At 38.4% G+C, this 22,189-nt stretch overlaps 2 protein-coding genes across 2 annotated transcripts; both read left to right on the top strand.

Moving 5' to 3' along the window:
• The first annotated feature begins 1,202 nt into the window (after positions 1-1,202).
• LOC131955227 (uncharacterized) lies at positions 1,203-4,323 on the top strand. The gene is made up of 2 exons (XM_059319249.1): positions 1,203-1,527; positions 4,199-4,323. Exons 1-2 carry the CDS (start codon positions 1,203-1,205, stop codon positions 4,321-4,323), a joined length of 450 nt encoding a protein of 149 aa, XP_059175232.1.
• A 924-nt stretch (positions 4,324-5,247) lies between these two features.
• LOC131955171 (uncharacterized) lies at positions 5,248-21,943 on the top strand. Its single transcript, XM_059319176.1, has 6 exons — positions 5,248-5,346; positions 6,840-6,919; positions 14,263-14,460; positions 15,620-15,856; positions 20,130-20,394; positions 21,597-21,943. The coding sequence occupies exons 1-6, from the start codon at positions 5,330-5,332 to the stop codon at positions 21,904-21,906; spliced, it is 1,107 nt and encodes a 368-aa protein (XP_059175159.1). The 5' UTR covers positions 5,248-5,329; the 3' UTR covers positions 21,907-21,943.
• Positions 21,944-22,189: the final 246 nt, after the last annotated feature.

Genomic DNA, 22,189 nt, shown 5'->3' with positions numbered 1-22,189 from the left:
TAATGGAGAGAAAGAGGGGCAGGGGATAGAGGGATATAGAGAGTCCGAGAGACAGAGAAACTGGGATAGAGAGAATAAAGAGACGGGAGACAGAGAGACTGAGATAGAGAGAATAGAGAGACGGGAGACAGAGAGACTGAGATAGAGAGAATAGATAGACTGGAAACTTAAGCAGAGAGACAGAAAGACTGGGATAGAGAGATAGAGAGAGACAGAGAGACATGGATAGAGAGATGTAGAGAAAAAAAGACAGGAATAGAGAGACTAAGAGATAGACAAAAGAGAAACCGAGAGACAGAGAGAGCAGGATAAAGAGACAAAGAGATTGAGAGACAGTAAAGGACCGAGAGAAAGAGAGACATGGATAGAGAGACCAAGAGATATATACACAGAGAGAGTCAGAGAGTATCATAGAGACAGAGAGGGTGACGGAACAGTGGCGAAGCGAGGTCGGGTGTCACCCGGTGCGGCACTTAATGGTGTCACCCCCGCCCCTCCCCCCCCAGCCCCCCAGAGGCGTAGCGACTCTTCCCGGGGACAAACTTTCAATTTTCGATTTGTACCCCCCCCTCAAACTTTTGATTTGCACACCCCCCCCCCTCAAATTTTTCTCTATATATTTTACTATTTTTGCCTTGGTGTCACCCCCCTAAATGGTGTCACCCGGTGCGGTCCGCAACCCCCCACCCCCCCCCACCCCCCACCCCTCGCTACGCCTCTGTGACGGATATAGTGTCAAGGAGACAGAAAAACAGAGAGAAAGACAGAAAGACAGAGATAAACAGACATAAAGACAGAGAGAAACAAAGACATAAAGACAGAGAGAAACAAAGACATAAAGACAGAGAGAAACAGAGAAAGACAGATCGACAAACCGGTTTGCTAGCTGGTTAGCTAGCCTTTAGACTGGCTGGCTGGCTGGATGAGTGGTTGACCAAATGATTCTACACAGTCTGTTTTAGCCTTTTTATTTTAATTAGCAACTTACTAATCCCTGGCAGATAAACGGGTCATATGACCCTGCCCCGCCCCGCGCCCCCAGCTGGGTTCTTCTGACATTTTTCTCTGGCAGAGGGTGGGGAAGGAGGAAATGTGTACTAATATTTTTAGGCGGCGGGATCTAGTTATGTCTATAAAAAACTTCGTCGGGCGGGGTGGGGGGGGATGAACCTACTCCGTTGGAACAGTGCCGACACTAAGAGATGCCTAAAACAACTCTAGCCTTAGGCCCTTGCCCCCAGTCCGTACCCACAGTACCTCACCTGTACTCCCAGCCTGTACACCCAACCCTTCCCTACTCTCAGCCCGTGCCCCAGCCCGTACCCCCAGCATGTACACCCAACCCTTGCCTAACCCCAGCCCGTGCCTCAGCCCGTACCCCCAGCCAGTACCCCCAGCCCCTACCCCCAGCCCCTACTTTTAGCCCGTACCCCCAGCCCGTACCCCCAACCCGTACCCCAGCCCGTGCCCTCAGCCGTACCCTCACATGTACCCCCAGTCCGTACCCCCAGCCCGTACCCCCAGAAAGTACCCCCAGCCCTTACCCTCAGCCCCTACCCACAGCCCGTACCCCCCCCCCCCCCCCCAGCCCCACTCCAACAACCAACCAACCATAAGACGTCTCAGTTAGTGAAACCTAACACAAACACCACACACTCAAGCAATAGACGCTACCTTAGAGTGTTCCGTACACTCTAAACCACACAAACAAACGGACAATTTTAGTCAACCACAAATCAATAAGCCATCAGACATGAACGCGATTTAACTTAAACAACGTTCATGTCTGCTGGCTTTTAAGAACTACAGACAAATATTAGATTACATTTCTCGGTCGAGTAAATCATTTGAAGTCGTACTTTAAGAATACAAGCTATTTTTAGCCGTCTTAAGTTACTATTGTTACTGCTATAAATAGATTAGTACAAAGTTAAAAAAAAAAGAATGGAGATTTATAAATTTCTTGAAACTTGCAGTTTAAAAAACATAAATATATTCTAAGATAAATATAAATACAGAAAGACATAATGATTTATACTTACAACACACACACACACACACACACACACACACACACATATATATATATATATATATATATATATATATATATATATATATATATATATTATATATTATATAAATGGCACACCACCTTAATGTGGAGTAAGCAAGGTTATCAAACACGATTAATTAGTACACGAGCAATCTGCGTAAAGTCACACACGAATATAAAGAAAAGCCAGTAAAATTAAATTGATGTCTATAGGGTTTTAGTTCATCGTGACGTAAGCTAAGACTTATGGGTGTGTTGGGTGGTGGGACGGGTGGGTGTGATGGGTGGTGGGACGGGTGGGTGTGTTGGGTGGTGGGGCGGGTGGGTGTGTTGGGTGGTGGGACGGGTGGGTGTGTTGGGTGGTGGGACGGGTGGGTGTGTTGGGTGGTGGGACGGGTGGGTGTGATGGGTGGTGGGACGGGTGGGTGTGATGGGTGGTGGGACGGGTGGGTGTGATGGGTGGTGGGACGGGTGGGTGTGATGGGTGGTGGGACGGGTGGGTGTGATGGGTGGTGGGACGGGTGGGTGTGATGGGTGGTGGGACGGGTGGGTGTGATGGAATGTGGGACGGGTGGGTGTGATGGGTGGTGGGACGGGTGGGTGTGATGGATTGTGGGACGGGTGGGTGTGATGGGTGGTGGGACGGGTGGGTGTGATGGGTGGTGGGACGGGTGGGTGTGATGGGTGGTGGGACGGGTGGGTGTGATGGATTGTAAGACTGGTGGGTGTGATGGGTGGTGGGACGGGTGGGTGTGATGGGTGGTGGGACGGGTGGGTGTGATGGGTGGTGGGACGGGTGGGTGTGATGGATTGTGGGACGGGTGGGTGTGTTGGGTGGTGGGACGGGTGGGTGTGATGGGTTGTGGGACGGGTGGGTGTGATGGGTGGTGGGACGGGTGGGTGTGATGGGTGGTGGGACGGGTGGGTGTGATAGGTTGTGGGACGGGTGGGTGTGATGGGTGGTGGGACGGGTGGGTGTGATGGATTGTGGGACGGGTGGGTGTGATGGATTGTAAGACTGGTGGGTGTGATGGGTGGTGGGACGGGTGGGTGTGATGGGTGGTGGGACGGGTGGGTGTGATGGGTGGTGGGACGGGTGGGTGTGATGGATTGTGGGACGGGTGGGTGTGTTGGGTGGTGGGACGGGTGGGTGTGATGGGTTGTGGGACGGGTGGGTGTGACTGGTGGTGGGACGGGTGGGTGTGATGGGTGGTGGGACGGGTGGGTGTGATGGGTGGTGGGACGGGTGGGTGTGATGGGTGGTGGGACGGGTGGGTGTAATGGGTTGTGGGACCGGTGGGTGTGATGTGTTGTGGGACGGGTGGGTGTGATGGGTTGTGGGACGGGTGGGTGTGATGTGTGGTGGGGACGGGTGGGTGTGATGTGTTGTGGGAAGGGTGGGTGTGATGGGTGGTGGGACGGGTGGGTGTGATGGGTGGTAGGACGGGTGGGTGTGATGGGTGGTGGGACGGGTGGGTGTGATGGATTGTGGGACCGGTGGGTGTGTTGGGTGGTGGGACGGGTGGGTGTGATGGGTTGTGTGACGGGTGGGTGTGATGGGTGGGTGTGATGGGTGGTGGGACGGGTGGGTGTGATGGATTGTGGGACGGGTGGGTGTGATGGGTGGTGGGACGGGTAGGTGTGTTGGGTGGTGGGACGGGTGGGTGTGATGGGTTGTACGACGGATGGGTGTGATGGGTGGTGTTTCGGGTGGTTGCAATGGGTTGTGCGACGGGGTTGTGGGACTGGTGGGTGTTATGGGTTGTGGGACGGATATGTGTGATGGGTTGTGGGAAGGGTGGGTGTGATGGGAGATGGGGACGGGTGGGTTTTGATAGATTTGGGGACGGGATGGTTTGTTGGTGGTGGGAATGAATTATGTGTTTTAAAAATAAATCGAGAATAAAACAATTTTTTTTTCTAATTGACTGATGTTTAGAAAATTAGACTGTACACAACAGAAAATACCCAAACCCCACACCTAACTTTAAACTTTACGGAATCAAAAAAAAAACATTTTGAATTAAAAGATTATAATGACTAATACTACAGATTAGTTTTAAAAATTCTAGCATTAGAAGTCAATTATAATATCCGTTCTCTAACCCCACTTATAAATATGTCTTTGTGTTTAAATCTAAGCTAAAGACGAATCAAGTGGTGTAGTGATCCACAACATGATCGGGGGAATAAAAATCAATTTGTATTCCATAATCAAGGCGCTGGATCAGATAGGATTAAATTATATTGAGGATTTGTTAACTTGACTTCGTTTATAACACTTCGTTCACTAACATAAACGGGTAGTTTTATTCACGGGCTTACTGTCTATGTATTTGGTTACGCATATACATATTTATAATTTTCTGTTTACAAATACGTACCAGGCCAATGCAGTTGAATTAGTGGTTAAGGAGGTATCCCTTTATGTTTTTCAAGCTAAAATGTGCACATAATACATACGATGATGGATAACTATAGTAAATGAAAACATATTTTTAAATATATTTTACGGCTCTAACTGTGTTTTTAAATAATTATTTTTTTTTTAGCATAATAGAGATATTTTTAAATATATGACTCCTATGTTTTGTAACCGATGAAGTTCTCTAAAGCGAACAACAAAGCGAGCTTCTTAAAATATACTACTTAAGTCTACAAAAGGGAGGGGGGGGGGGGTAAATTGAGTCCCACGTTGTTCCAAGCATTTCAAGATGCAACATGGCCTCAAAGGATGCTTTGTCGTTGTCACGCTCATATGGTAGCCAACATGTGATGTCAGTCGAGCTTCTAAAAATAATTATCATAACAGATTTTGTATTTTGCAAACGGGCTTTTAGACTTAAAACCGGGAGTAAAGTGTAGCATTTTATGCTACAGCAATGTTATACTAAACAAGCAAAAAAAAATTGCAAAAAACAAGCGAAAAATTATATCTTAAAAGATCAGGCTGAAACAATTAAACATTCAATTAAGCCTCTCCAAAAACTAATAATTTCGCACTGTTTTAAATGCCACCAAAATAATTTAAAAAAAGGAAAAACTACCAAGTTTGAAAAGAATGAAAACAATCCAACTTTCGAACCACTTTTCCACGGCTGTCGGCTGTAGAACCCTAAGTGGCTGCCACACTAACAGAATAAGGGGATCAATCACTGCATAAATTAGTCACGCTCTGATGATTGCATGGGTGTAAACACACACAGAGCTTTCTAAACTCTGGAATAACGACATTTTTCTAGCAGTCCGTGTGTAAGGATATCTTGTTTCAAAATGTCCGTCAAATTTAGGTGTGTAGTTTTTCTGATATATAAATTATGTATAAAAACATATTATATATATATATATATATATATATATATATATATATATATATATATATATATATATATATATATATATATATATATATATATAAAACAAATATGTATATATGCGCATATACATGTAGGCCTATATATATATATATATATATATATATATATATATATATATATATATATATATATATATTTATATATATATATATATATATATATCCAGACATTGTACAATATGTGTAAAACTAGGCACAATATTTTGATACATTTTATTATCTGACATTTGAATGTGTTTTGTTAGCAAACATTGAGTACTCATATTGTAATAAACTCACCATCTGTTGCTAATCTAGCAGATTAACTGATAACCTTTATATTCCACCCACAACCAATAGCTATGATTATAGTTATTTGCTAATCGATTCACAGATTAAGCGGGTTTAGTCTTCTAAAATGCTACATACTAGATTACTAATTTATTTATTTAAACTAATCTTTGAGTAACTCGAAAAACTGATTCGAAATTTAATTATCATTTAACAAATCCGATACAGAGTAATCTTCTGATTAAGCCAAGATTGTTAATTTAACAGTCTTATCTCCCATTTTTAATTACATTGTTTTACTTGTAGGGATACGTGTTACAAAGAAGAAAATTAAAGATTAACAAAATTAATTAAAGTTTAAGTTGATAAACTATACACGTTGTAAATTAATCTCAGAGGTTCGCAAATTACGCAGCATCATATGTGTCTAATTACCAATCAGTTTAATTGATTATTAAAGAGTTTTGAGGTTAGATAAACAATCAGGCCTAAATTATCATAAAATAAAATGTATTTAATTTCTAAATTAAATGTAACAACTCTTTTTATAAATCTACTGCCCTTTTTTTGGAATTTTAGAACCTTTTCTTTTTTTACGTTATCTATTTCTTTTAAATCCAAAGAGCCGACAGGGACCTAGGTTTACATTGTGGAACACCGTACATGACATTTTCAAAGGTTCAAGCTTACGTGCGACTCTGTGTTTATTACTCTCTGTGTTTATTACACTCTGTGTTTATTATTCTCTGTGTTTATTACTCTCTGTGTTTATTAATGTGTTTATTACTCTCTGTGTTTATTACTCTCTGTGTTTATTACTGTGTTTATTACTCTCTGTGTTTATTACTCTCTGTGTTTATTACTTTCTGTGTTTATTCCTGTGTTTATTACTCTCTGTGTTTATTACTGTGTTTATTACTCTCATTGTTTATTACTGTGTTTATTACTCTCTGTGTTTATTACTGTGTTTATTACTCTCTGTGTTTATTACTTTCTGTGTTTATTACCCTCTGTGTTTATTCCCCTCTGTGTTTATTACTCTCTGTGTTTATTCCCCTCTGTGTATATTACTCTTTGTGTTTATTACTCTCTGTGTTTATTACTGTCTGTGTATATTACCCCCTGTGTTTATTACAGGATACCAAGTCCAGAGAAAATGAACGACGAAGGACCGAACCTTAAAGACAATTCTCGACCGATGTTTGCTCGTCCGTCATGTAAGTAAAACTCACATAACGAAGTAGGTACTGTTCCGTTATGGCGTACCAATCAGAAACTGTTTAAACCACAACCTATAGTAGACCGTAAGTGATATTCTTATACAGTGTAGATATTCCTATACACTGCATTTATTCTTATACAGCACGGGTTCCCAACCTGGGGGTCGCGACCCCCTGGGGGGTCGCCAACTGGTATACTAAACCTTAGTAATTTGAAACAAAACATAAATATTTAGTAGAAGAATTTTTGAAATTCGACTTCATTAACATCACTGGAAATGTAATAGAGAAGAAACAAAGCGCACTGTACAAAGTTGTTCTCAGTCACGAATCTATGAAATCTTCAAAACTAAAACGCCATTTGAGACAAGTCATTCGGAACACACCAAAAATATATGGAGTTCTTTCGTCGGTAAGAAGCTAGTTGCAAACGCCAGAGACTTGATCGATTAGGAAGTTTTCACCAGCATTAGTGCAAGCATCAAATGAAGTCGCGATAGACAATGCCAAGCAAAAAAAAAAAAAAAAAACAATAGGAGAAAATCTCATCAAACGCTGCATGTACGTAAATGTTAAATAACACATTTTTATCGAAATTAAACTTTCACCAGTTTGCTTTTCATGTTGATAAATCAACAGACGTGATTTCGTGTTCGCAGTTGCTGGTCTGTGTCTATATTCATGCGAATGATAGCAAAGAAGAGTTGCTCTTTTGTGAAGATAGCATGGAGAAAATAAATACCTTTTTTGAAATTGGATGATTAAAAATGGGTTAGAACGGCTGTGGGGGTTTGTACGGATGGCGCGCCATCTATGTTTAGCTTAAAATCGGGCTTTCAGAAAACAGAAAAGATTTAGCTCCCTAACCACTGCCCTAACCAATCGACATCAAGAGTCCATTGCTAGTATAAGTCGTAAATTATATAAAATCTGGAGCCTTCAAAGAACTGAGCAAAAACATTAATATAGATCACGAGGTTCTTCTCTTCTACACTACAGCACGCTGGCTGTCAAACGAAATGTTGTAAATTGTGTTTTTTAATTGAAATCTGAAATCAAATTGTTCTTGGAAGTGCAAAGGAACCAAAGACTTTTAGTTATACTTTAAACGACATAGAGTGGTTGGAGAGAGTATCATACCTAGCAGATGTGTTCGAACATCAAGATAAGCTTAACCTGATTCTGAATCTTCAGGGAAAATGAACGAATATTACAACTTTCCATGATAATCTCGGGACATTTATATCAAAGCTGCAAAATCGGTAAAGAAAAATAAATCTTGGGAATATTGTAAATTTCTGAAACTCTGCGGTGTGGTAGATGAATCTGATTGTGAGATAATTAAAATTTTGAAAGAAGCGATTTCTGGGCATATTGAATCTCTTGAAAACTAACTGCATCGCTATTTCTCTGAGATGAAAAAAGAAGAATTTGCATTTACGCATTACCCATTCTCTTCTTCCCTTGATGTTGCCAGCATTCCCGATGAATTACATTATGAATTCTTTGATTTGAAGAATGATTCCGAGGAAGATGAAAAACTGCAGACACAATTTTGGTGTAGTATTCACCATTCATACCCAAACGTAAAATTGATTGACTTTTCGAGAATATATTTTCAACACTATTCTTCGGTTAAAAACAAAATTAAGATAATTATAATGAAATAGGTTGGCGTTAGCAAAATTTTTTTAAAAATTAAAAACTTAACCACGAAGGTTGAGTGAATAGTATGCAATTTTACTCATGCTATTAAAATAGTTAGCAAGAGTAGTTCATATTGAAAGTCTACTAGAAAATCTTATTTTAGTGTTTATTAATTTCCATACTAATTTTGGCTTTTTAATTCTATGGGGGTCGCGGTCACTTACTTTTTATAAAAGGGGGTCGCCACTCGAAAAAGGTTGGGAACCACTGTTATACAGTGTAGATATTCCTATACACTGCATATATTCTTATACAGTGTAGATATTCGGATACATTGTTGATATTCTTATAAATTATAACAATCCTATCAAAATTGCAGTAATTTTATACACTGTAGAAAATCATATACATTGAATACATTCTTAATCATTCTACATAATCTTAATCATTATAAATATTCTTAAACATTGTTGATATTTTGAAACATAGTAGATAATCCTATACATTGTAGATATTCCTATACGTTGTAAAAATTCCTATACATTGTAGATATTCCTATACATTGTAACAATTCATATGCATTGTAGATATTCCTATACATTGTAACAATTCATATGCATTGTAGATATTCCTATACATTGTAAAAATTCCAATGCATTGTAAAAAATTCCTATACATTGCAGATATTCTTATGTATTGTATAAAACCTATTTTTGCAGACATTCGTATAGATTGTACATACTCTTATACATTGTATATATTCTTATACATTGTAGACATTATGATACATTACACATAACTTAAATTTCTTGTTGGTTCTTTATTTTTACTTTCCACTTGCGTTAGAAAAAAAAATATACAAGGGAAATAATCCTCGAGGCAAGAGTGGAATAAAGGGGCAGATAACAAATCGTTACATTCCGTGTGACCTACCCCTTCATTCAATCAACTTTGAATATAGAAGAACAATAGACGCGGCAAGATGTGACGTAGGTTTATTGAGAGAAATACGGTTCATTGATTCGTTAGATTGCTCTCCCTTGGTGGTTGTATAATTTAAAAAAAAAATGTGTGTCTGATAATTTCACTAAAATCAGCATAACTGTAAAATTAGTATATTTAAATCACATGTCCTTTTTTTTTAGGGCTAGGGTCTTAGGTTTAGGTTTAGTAAGTTATAGCAGTGGCGTAGCGAGATCGGGTGTCACCCGGTGCGGCACTTAATGGTGTCACCCCCCAGAGGCGTAGCGACCCTTCCCGGGGATAAAATTTCAATTTTCGATTTGCACCCCCCTTCCCCCCCCCCCCCGTCAAACTTTCGATTTGCACCTCTAAAAAGACTATTTAACACTCGAATTAATCACTTAATTAAGTGGAATTATCATTTTTCTCTATAGATTTTGCTATTTTTTGCCTTGGTGTCACCCCCACCCCTAAATGGTGTCACCCGGTGCGGTGCGCCCCGTCCGCCCCCCCCCCCCCCCCCTCCCCTCGCTACGCCTATGAGTTATAGCCATAAATGAGGTTTGGATTAAAACTGCGATTAGGGTTAAGTTTAGTGTTAGGACTATTCATCATCATTACAAGATATACTGAAAACATCAATGACATTAAAATGTTGAGGGTCGTCCATAAACTAATGTAAACTTTTTGACGATTACTTTCCCCTTTCTTATTCTACCCATTATCACATATAGTCACAAAAAAAGCCACCCCCCCCCCCTCCTCCACTAAAATCACGTCACACCTCAGCTTACGAAAGAAATTGCTTTCATAAATATGAGTCAACATAACAAAACTTAACAACAAACACAGCTTCACATAAAGCCTAAAAAGAACATTACGAAACCTAACCACAAACACAACATTACAAAACCTAACCACAAACACAACATTACAAAACCTAACCACAAACACAACATTACAAAACCTAACCATAAACACAACATTACAAAACCTAACCACAAACACAACATTACAAAACCTAACCCCAAACACAACATTACAAAACCTAACCATAAACATAATGTTACAAAACCTAACCATAAACACAACATTACTAAACCTTAACCACAAATACAACATTATACAACCACCAACACACTTTCCTCGTGACTAAAGTAAAAACTTGCAATATAAATATACGCAGAGCTAGTCCAATTCTCAACCTAATACCAAAACGAATAGACAGATAATATAATAATAGTCGGTAGCACTCTTAAATCTGAATCAAACACAGGTATCATTCTTGACGCTATGTTGACTTAACCAGCTACAAGAAGAAAAAAACTAAACGTCAACTGTCTATATTGAATCAACTACCACCACTCGACGTCCAGGGGAGATAAGTTAACACGTCAAGTGGCGGTACCTCTACGACAAGATACATGAATCGAACACACTTTGTATCCATTGATCGGAAATCGATCAGGCATTTCAGAGTTCATGAAAAGTTTTTTTTTAAAGGGGGGGGGGGGGGCGCCATTTCGCTTTGCGTGGTATGTTCGGCGCAGATCTTTCTTATAAAGTTATGTTGGGTGTATTCGTTTTCTATTGATTATTTAATCTGTCCTTGATCTGCTTTTTGCAACCTTTACTCCCTCTAACATTGCGTCTTTGTGTAGTATGTAAAATGCGGTACGTAGGCCTAAACGCGAGCTAGTTATAATTCTATCTTCATATTTTCAAACTCAAAGTGAGGGTACCCCAACCGTTTTAATTTTTTTTTCAATTAGTTAATTAAATTACGTAAACAAAACAGATAGCAAGTATTTGCATCGGCTATAGCATTTCTGTACCCCTCCCCCCTCTTATCGACCACCCCCCTGGCTCCAATACAACAGGGTATAAACGAGGGCCATAAAAGCCGTATTACCATACTTATACTGTTTGCTTACTCGGAGAAGTACAAATATTGACGGAAATGTTTATAGTTACGGTCTACATATTGTTGGTAGCAAAACGTATTTGTTATGACAAAGCTAGTCAGCCTATCGTTGCAAGGAAAATCATATCAACCTTTCTTGGCTGGTTATTTTACTAGTTTACTTACTGAACAGTGTTTCTTCCAGACTTTTTTCTCCGGGGGGGGGGGCACTTGAAATTTTCGGAGGGGGGGGGGCGGTAGACTTTCTTCGGGGGGGGGGGGCGGACACTGTTAAAAGTATACATTTTCTATATAAATTTCATTTCGTTCGGGGAGGAGGGGCGGTAGACTTTTTTCGGCCCCCCCCCCCCCCCCGAAGAAATGCCTGGAAGAAACTCTGTTACTGAACGTGATTGATTTGCATTCAAACCCAAAACTAACAACATCATAATACAACCTACCCACATTATTCCACAAACTAACTTACACATACCACAAACGATCCATCACATACCACAAACTACCTACTACATACCATTAACTACATACCACAAAATACCCATCACATACCACAAACTACCTACTACATACCATTAACTACATACCACAAAATACCCATCACATACCACAAACTACCTACCAAATACCAAAAACTACCTACCATTTACGACAAACTACCCATCTTATACCAAACACTACTTACCACATTCCACAAACTACCAACATTATTACAAAACTACTAAACACATAGCACTAACTACCCAACACATACCATAAACTATCCACTACACAAACTAACAGCAACATACCCCAAACTACGTACCACGTACCACAAACTACCAACAACATACCACACACTACGTACCACGTACCACAAACTACCAACAACATACCACACACTACGTACCACGTACCACAAACTACCAACAACATACCACACACTACGTACCACGTACCACAAACTACCAACAACATACCACAAACTAAGTACCACGTACCACAAACTACCAGCAACATACCACAAACTACGTACCACGTACCACAAACTACTAACAACATACCATAAACTACCTACCACATACCACAAATAACCCATTTCACAACAATTTCGCTGCTAGTACCCAAGGTTACAGTTCGCGGTTCATGTTTAGAAAAAAAAACCTAAGACCTACACAACTAAGATTAAAGACCGACATAAGTAGGGCTCATAAATTAGACAATCATTCTATTTGAGACTTAACAATAAACTTCATTGTCCGTCAAGAATAAACTCGTGATATACAATATCCACCTTGCTGTAATATATGATTGAGAAACGAATATTTTGAAAAGAATAATTCCACTCGGTTCACAACTAATAGAAATATTTATGGAAATCTAAATTAGGATTGCCTCAGATAATTAGATCAATATTTAGGTTACCGTACCATTGTAATGTGTTAGCTCTATATGCTACTTTAATTTTTATAATTAGAAACTAGAGAATTATTTATTTTCTACGGTTCAACTGGGTATTGTCCCCTGCCTAAGTTAGATCTAATCAGGTGTTCTATTTTAATCCAGAAATGTACTATTTTTAGTTGGGATTTAATACATCGCACCAAGCGTTATTTCGTAAAGCGTAATTATTTTGTTATTTGTTCTAACATAGACTATTTACTTAGGATATGATACGTTCTTTTTTTCCATGGTTTATTTGTATCATATATCATTTGTTCCGTTTTGTTTTTAGAAAAGATTCTTTGTTCTATGATTAGGTTCAATTAAGGTTATTTAATCCATACTACTGTTCTCAGATCGTTGTTTTTTAAAATATTTTTTAATCATTTTTTCTATGCTTAGGTTGTATCGTTCTATTAGAGATAATTTCTTCTATATTTAGGTTCTATCAGAGATCATTTCGTTTTTAGTTATGGTTCTATCATAGATCTTATGTTTTTAATTAGATTGTATTATTTTGTTTTATCTTTAGTTTTTTTTAGGTTCTATGGAACACCTTTAGTTCTATACTTACGATCTATCTTAAGTCTATTGTTCTAAGTTATAGCTCTATTATACGTCACTTGTTCCATGTTTTTGTATCTCAGATACTTTGTTCAATGTGTAGGTTCTATTAATTTATTCATCCAGTCTACGGTTCTGAAACCATGTGTTTTATTTTATGTCTCTGTGTACGATCTATCTGTGATCTATTCTTTTATGTTTAGACTATGAAATATTTTGTTTTATGTTTAGGCTTTCTATGAGATTCTTTGTTTTACTTTATGTTTATTAAGAACGTCTTTTGTTTTTTAGTAAAGTTCTCTTTTCGAACCTAACGGTGTATGTGGCATGTGAAATAGAGTGCGCCAGTCTGTGTGAGCTCAACATATGAAGAGATAATGTGGTCAGCACTATGCCCAGCCGCCTTTACTTTCCATAACGTGAGTTAGTTACCCATCAGAGCTGGGTGGACTCAGGGACGTTCTACTGAGTTAAACGCGGATTCGACCTCTTAATTTTAGCATTAGCAGTTTAGTGCTCTACTGCTAGGTCACGCCGCCACCCTCCTCCCCACTAACACACACATTTATTCTATGCTTTTTTTCAATCAGACATCATGTGTTCTATATTTAGGATCTACCATACATTTGTTCTATATTTAGGTTCTACCATACATCATTTGTTCTATATTTATGTTCTATTAGACATCATGTGTTCAATATTTAGGTTCTATTAGACACCATTTGTTCAATATTTAGGTTCTATTAGACAACATTTATTCTATATTTAGGTTCTATTAGAGATCATTTGTTCTATATTTAGGTTTCATTTGTTCTATATTTAGGTTCCATCGGGTTATATATCGACGCCCTCGATGCGCGACCAAACAGCAAGACCACCGTGGGTTCGAACCACGCCTTCATGATGGACGTCATGGACAAGATGCTCGACCACCTGCGGACCGTTGACCTGGCGAAGGTCAAGGGAGCACTGGATGCGAAGCGTGTAGCAGACGGTGTGGTGCTGGAAGGCTTCAAACATGGTAAGGTTGACACTTGGTGTCTTATTCTGATGGGCAGGGGTGGACCAGAGTTTCTTCTAGGCATCTCCGAACGAAATGAAATTTATATAATTTATATAGAAAATATATACTTTTAACAGTGTCCGCCCCCCCCCCCCCCCCCCGAAGAAAGTCTACCGCCCCCCCCCCCCCCCCGAAAATTTCAAGTGCCCCCTGGAGAAAAAAGTCTGGAAGAAAAACTGGGGTGGACTTGGCCGGTGCGAAGAATCCTGGTGGGCCGACAGGATCGGAGCTTTAATGAGCTATCCAGAGCTGTAATGAGCTTATTCGGTGCTGAAATGAGCTTATTAGTACTGTAATGAGCTTATTAGTAACGTAATGAGCTTATTAGTACTGTAATGAGCCTATTAGTACTGTAATGAGCTTATTATTACTGTAATGAGCTTATTAGTACTGTAATGAGCCTAATAGTACTGTAATGAGCTTATTAGTACTGTAATGAGCCTATGCAGTGCTTTAATAAACTTATTAGGGGCTGTAATGGGCTTTTTTGGTGCTGTAATAAACCTATTGGTGCTATTATTTTATTTTTAATGTCTATATTAAAATAAACCTACCGGTTTGTTGTTTTGTTTTTGCATAACGCGATGTATAAAGTGGCCAGTGATATAGTAGACATCGAACTTGAGACTCTGGGGTTAGCAGTCTAGCTTTTTCAATCTAAATAATATTATTAATATCCGTAATAAGTACAAAGTAAACATGGCCTTACATTTGTAAAAACAGCATCAAATCCCTCTATACGATTACCTTGACACTGTTTTCTCTGCGCTTTCTCTTATCATAAACAGTATTATACTGATGAAGTTAAAGCATCGCATTGTTCCCTTGTGCGTGCTACGGTAAAAGGGAAACCACTCCGTCTCGGCTCGTAAATTCATTTTATCGATTGTTTCCCTTTCCTCTTTCACGTTTATTGTTGTTCGTACTGTGTGAGATATATTTTGAATTTTCCTTTTACTATTAATAATCCGACGAACTTAGCCAACTATTATTGCTTTAATGTTGTATATTATTATAGTTCATTGTTGATGAATACTGTCTTTTGTCTTATACAACTGGTTTCTCATGTTGATATTATTACAGTATGGTAAACCAACTTATCCCTTGCCGATTACAGGGTGTGTTTTGTCTGTAACTTTTGACACCGTCAAAGCCTTAGAGGGACTGTGGACACTGCACCAGAAAGGCAAGCTCTCGCCGATATTCCAGGAAATTCTTGTAGACAAGGAAGTGTTGAAGTCAACTAGCACAGTCAAGTTGACTGTTCGAGTCAGGTTGTGGGAAGATGAGTTCACGGCCTGCAGGATAGAACTCACCAATAGACCGCAGACACGATTAAAGCTCGCTAACTTTGGTACGTAGGTTGTACAGAGATCATAGAATAGATTAAAGCTCCCTAGTTTTGGTACGTAGGTTGTACAGAGATCATAGAATAGATCATATGACGTCACGTTCGTTCGTGATACCTACGTCCGCCGCCACGCTGGTGTACACCAGACGTAAACACAATCAGCTGTTCACCCGCGCTGGCCGCGTTCACTGTATGTAAAGAACCGCACCCGCGGAAAAGGAAAAATACGTTAAAAAACTTGAACTCTTAGGAATTGAAGATCCTTATACTGTTATTGACAGTTTCGTAGATAATATAAATATGTGGCCAACATTTCTAAATAAAAATACTGTTAGTAATACTGTTTGCGTTTAGAGTTTAAGTAGACGAATCTGATCAAATGCAGTTCTCGATACTTTGTTTCAGGTATGGACAGTAAAATAATAAACTTCATTTTAATTCTAAAAGATAATTATTAATAAAACAAATATGCTCGACCTTCACAAATACTAATAGTAAAAGACAAAGTCAAAAGTAATAATAAGAATAATAATCTAATAGTAGGCCTAATAATAGTGTTTTAATATCTAGATCTAGAATCTAGCTCTAAACATGGCGTAAACAAAATTCGGACCACATATCTAGATTCTGGATTTAGGGTGACTGGCTCCGCTGACATAGAATCTAGAATCTACTTCTTTACTTAAATTTAATTACAAAATTTAGATCTACATTCGATTCAAAATACACCCATAATAAATCAAAAGTAGTCATAGTAGGCCTAATAAAGCATGTAATTGTCTCTAAGATCTAAAATCTCGCTCTACAATCTAATCATTTTTTTAGCAAACGAAATTATCTGAAATTGAAATAGATTGTATGACTAGACTTAGATCTAGAATCTGCTACTTAAATTAAATTTTAAAAATTTTATACAAGCATGTAATTGATATTATTGTAGTAGAAGACTTTAATAAATTACTATGGCCTACCTACTTTGTGTCTTTTTACAGCAATATGTATCTGATACTGGACTGAGTTTAATTAAATTAAAATGCATATCTAGTAATTAGTCTACTAAGTTTATGTAGCCTAGTAGTAGAATCTAGATCATACCAGCCAAAAACAAATAACCACATTATTATTATTTGGTTAATGATTAGGCTAATTTTTTTTAAAAATCCACTGTTTATAAAAGAAACAAATCAAGCAAGAAACATTATAAGTGAGATGGTTTAGAATAATAACAATGGACCCAGTCTACACTTGATACAATTGCAGGTCTACATAGGGCCTACAGTCTAGTAGTTTACAGTAGGCACCTAGTGTGTAGCTAGTATACTAGTGTGTAGCTGTCCAGAGTTAAGATTCTTAATGCTTTCCCCTGATAAGCCATGTGTGCTATAAATGACATAACATGACATCGAGGTGAGAAATGTTGAAGGGAGAGCAGTGGGACTTTCCCCTTTGTTCTCCCTGCTGGGCCCTGAGGGTATCACGGAGGTGAGAAATTTTCAGGGGAGGGCAGTGGTACTGACTCCTCTTTGGTTTTATTGAGGGTTGAACATCAGTATTAATGTGTCTGATCACTTCCCTGCTGGATATTAAATTGTATAACATGCTACCCAGATTGGCTGAGATCTAAGAACAGCAGTGGTTATTACCCATGAATTATATTAGCCGTTGTAGTGTGGGTTTTTTAGGAGTTAAGTGGTCTCACGTTTGCTACAGTAGTGTGGTTGTACTAGATCTGTTGCTACTAAATCTTGTACTTAACAGAGAATCTATAATCTACATTAACCAGATTTAGATAACCTATAATATACCTACTTAAACTCTTAACGCAAACAGTACTACTAACAGAATATTTATTTAGACATTTCGGCCACATATTTATATTATCCACGAAACTGTCAAACAGTATAAGGATCTTCAATTCCTAAGAGTTCAAGTTTTTTAACATATTTTTCCTTTTCCGCGGGCGCGATTCTTTACATACAGTGAACACGTCCAGCGCTGGTGAACACGTGCTGGTGAACAGCTGATTGTGTTTACGTCCGATGTACACCACTGTGGCGGCGGACGCAGGTATCACGTGATTTAGGTCACGTGTTTGCAAGGACTATTGATTAAAGCTCGATAATTTTGGTACGTAGGTTCTACAGAGATCATAGAATAGATTAAAGGTCGCTAGTTTTGGTACGTAGGTTGTACAGAGATCATAGAATTGATTAAAGCTCGCTAGTTTTGGTACGTAGGTTGTACAGAGATCATAGAATAGATTAAAGCTCGCTAGTTTTAGTACGTAGGTTGTACAGCGATCATAGAATAGATTAAAGCTCGCTAGTTTTGGTACGTAGGTTCTACAGAGATCATAGAATAGATTAAAGCTCGCTAGTTTTAGTACGTAGGTTGTACAGCGATCATAGAATAGATTAAAACAAGATAATGTTGATACTTAGATGTCTACAACAGAGGCGTAGCGAGGGGGGGGTACATATGTCCATTGGCGCCGACCCCTAGGGGGCGCCAAAATGGGTTGGAAAAAAAATTGAAAGCTCTTTTTAGCTGCAATTTTGCATTATAAATATAGAAAATTTATGGGGGGGGGGGGGTGAGCCAAATGGACAGTTTGTCCCCGGGCGCTGGGAAGGGTCGCTACGCCTCTGACAAAAATCACATAATAGATTAAACACCGGATAATTTATATACTTAATTGTTTACACAGATTTCAGACTAGATTAAAACGGATAATTTTGGTACTTAATAGTCACCAACAAATACAAAACCACGGTTAAGGGTTAAGGAAGAGGGTCACAAAGACTAACTTACTTTAAAAGCAATATTCTTGTTAGTTTTTACAAAAATAGTAGAGTTAACCATATAGTTCAAGATAGAATTTGGGCATTCCTCGTTAAGGGGCGAAAACAAGATTTAAGAAGAAGCAAATAATGGACAAGTATTTGATATTTTTTTTTGTTGCTTCCCTTTATTAAATTCTAGTTACCGACAGACTGAGAAAATTTTAAAATAGGACAGTTTAATGATGCAGCATAATACATATTTTAGAGCAACATACAATACTAACATATTTGAAATCTTCCAGTTTTTTTAAAACAATTTACACAATGCCATTAGAATATGCTTGTGTTTACTGAAAAAAAAATAATTTGAAAATCGCCAACTGGTTTTAACCCAGGTAGAATTCTAGACTCATTTGTATATTTGTTTTGTTTTAATCCAGGGGTTCCCAACCCTGTGCCCGCGGGCGCCATGGCGCCCGCCGAACGATTCGTATGTGCCCGCCTTGAGGAAAAAAGAAACTTTATTCCCGACGGAAAAAAAAACATTATGGTCGTTAAGTATGTCCAGATACCAGTGGCGTAGGCAGGGGTGGTTAGGGGGGGGGGTCATAACCCCCCCCCCCCATAGACCCCTCGGTATATATATATATATATAAATCGAAAGTTTGAGCGGGGAGGTGCAAATCGAAAGTTTGAGTGGGGGTGCAAATCGAAAGTTTTGTCCCCGGGTGACGGGAAGGGTCGCTACGCCTCTGGAAGGAGTTTGTCGATTAAAAATAGGTGGTGCCCGCCACCCTACCGATATTTAAGAATGTGCTCTAGAGTTAAAAAAGGTTGGGAACCCCTGTTTTAATCAATTACTAGGCAAGTCGTCCTACATATATATATATATATATATATATATATATATATATATATATATATATATATATATATATATATATATATATATATATATATATATATATATAATACTCTTCATAGGGACCATGCGAGACACCACGTAAAAGCACGCCGTTACTCCCCAGCTCTCTATGCATATAGCTACCACCACCACCCCCACCATTCTGTTGAGCTAAGGTTCACCTCGAATGTTTACAATCGTAGAGCCGGCTATTTGGGGCAGATAATTTAGATTTTAAACGATTTGAAACTAATGAGAGGTAAGAAGTTCTGCTTGCTCTTTTTATTGTCGTCCGTGTACTGTCGTCACGGACTGCTGCTTTCACAATGGTGGGGATGGGAGAGTGGGGGGAGATGGATGGGAATGGAAGGGAGGGTAGTGTCGAATTCACTATGAAGTACTGAAAAGTAGAAAATAACTAAATAGCGGCGTATGATATGCCGCGGGTCAGCTTGTTATGTTTTAATCTACATTCACCAACGTCATGAGATACATTTTACTTTCCTTCCGTCTGACCATTATTATAATTTAACCTACTTCCATCAACGTCATGAGGTACATTTTACTTTCCTTCCGTCTGCCCATCCAGAAAACGACCTGTCCATGGTCCAGAGGTTAAAGACCCAGCAGCAGACGATGCCAGATCTGCTCACCAAAGCCAGGGACTTTGAGAGCAGCTTTGAGCACAACCTAGGCGAGTTCATGCTGACCGTGAAGAAGACCCTGCCCCAAACGACGACCGTCATCCGAAACATCAAAGAGTTCTCCACACATGTGAAGGTGGCTAAAGGGGTCAAGACAGCTGGGTTTGAGAATATTGACCATTTCCTCAAGGCTGTGGAGTTTTACTCTAAGTACGTACAGTTTTTGTAATTAATTATCTTGATTAAAATTATCTGTGAATTTCGACCATTTTCACAGAATTGTAGAGTTTTATTTTGAGTACGTATAGTTTTTCTACTTAATTATCTTGATAAAAATTATCTGAAAATTTTGACAATTTCCTCAAGACCTAAGAGTTTTATTCTAAATGCGTACAGTTTCCGTAATTAATTTTCTTCATTAATATTATCTGAGAATATTAAAACCTTTTGATCAACGCCGTGTAATTTTACTCTAAGTACTTATAGTTTTTTTGTAATTAATTATCTTAATTTATATTATCTGAGAAAATTTACCAAATCTTGAAGTTCGTGGAGGTTTACGTTAACTAACTAATGTTTCCGAAATTAATTATCTCGATCAAAATTATCTGAGAATTTTAACAAATTTCCTCTAAGCCGTTGAGTTTTATTCTAAGTACGTAGGCCTACAGTTTTCGTAATTAATTATCTTAATAAATATTATCTGAAGTTTTATTCTAAGTATTTATAGTTTTTGCTAGTAATAATATTAGTTGAAAATATTAGTTATGTCCATTTTCTGGGGAAAAAAAGAATTTTATTGTAAATAGAGTAAGTACCCCTTCGCTCCTGACGGTCTGTGGGGCAGGTGAAGTAAAGTTCACCTGTTTTTTAGACCGGGGAATATGAAGAGAAATGTGTTTAGCAATCTACCCACATGACTTTACTTTACCTGACGTAAGTCAGGTAACCACCATATGTCGGCTTGAGAAATTTTAGTAGGTTCAAGCCGGGATCCGAACTCGATACTTTCGGGATAGCAGTCGTGCTCTCAATCTCCAAAGCAAGTGCTTCATTCTTCTTCTTCGTTCTTAATTCTAGTTTGAAATGGATCCCCTCCAACACAGTAAAGAATTTTCAACTTGTAATGCGCCATTGAGGCCGTTCATTCCGATTTCAGCCTGCTTTTCTTTCTGGATTTGCTTCCATAGCCTTTGACAAACCAAGAACAAGGCAGCAGTTGTTTGATTTTGGAGTTGTATTTCCAGATAAGTTGCAGTCCACAGCTATCGAACCTTATCTTTGATTAGTAGGCAGTGCTATGTGACAGATTATCGGGATTTTTTGGAGGATATCTAATAGATTAAAATTCAGTCTTTTTTTTTTTAAAATTATTATTCTTTCTTTTTATTCCTTTCATATCTTCTCATCAGAGCCTTCTCTGAAGTCCAGAAGAACATTGTATTCCCACTGTGTCAGGTCCGCGCAGCCTGCGAAAACGACAAGCAACACAATCTGAAGAAAACTATCAAAGACGCATGCGCAGAGATGATGGCGCACCTCAAACCGGAAGCGGATCTTGAAAAAGTTCGGTACAAGGAATGGGAGATGAAAGTTCTGAAGAGGGAGCAGGGATTGTTCTACGGATTAATTAGTCTTATACCGCTGTGTCTTGACAGACTTATCACCATTGATGTCAGCATGGATGAATACATCACAGACTATGCCGAAATGGCGCAATGAAAATTAAATCTACTGTTATCTTAATTATTAATATTGAAATTACTTTTATATTACTATAACTTTAAATACAACACACACACACACACACACACATATATATATATATATATATATATATATATATATATATATATATATATATATATATATATTTATTTATTTATTTATTTTTTATGCAAACGATGTGTATCCAAAGCACATAATGCATTTTATTTTTGAATTGTTTCTATGAAATGCACATTAAATATTCTATAAATAAAAAATATCGTAATTGTATTTTTAC

Source organism: Physella acuta, unplaced genomic scaffold (assembly GCF_028476545.2).
Source record: "Physella acuta isolate Inbredline_101_S28 unplaced genomic scaffold, ASM2847654v3 ptg001058l, whole genome shotgun sequence".
Classification (NCBI taxonomy): domain Eukaryota; kingdom Metazoa; phylum Mollusca; class Gastropoda; family Physidae; genus Physella; species Physella acuta.
Note: the sequence above shows the minus strand (reverse complement) of the source record. Positions and strands in the feature narration are given on the sequence as shown.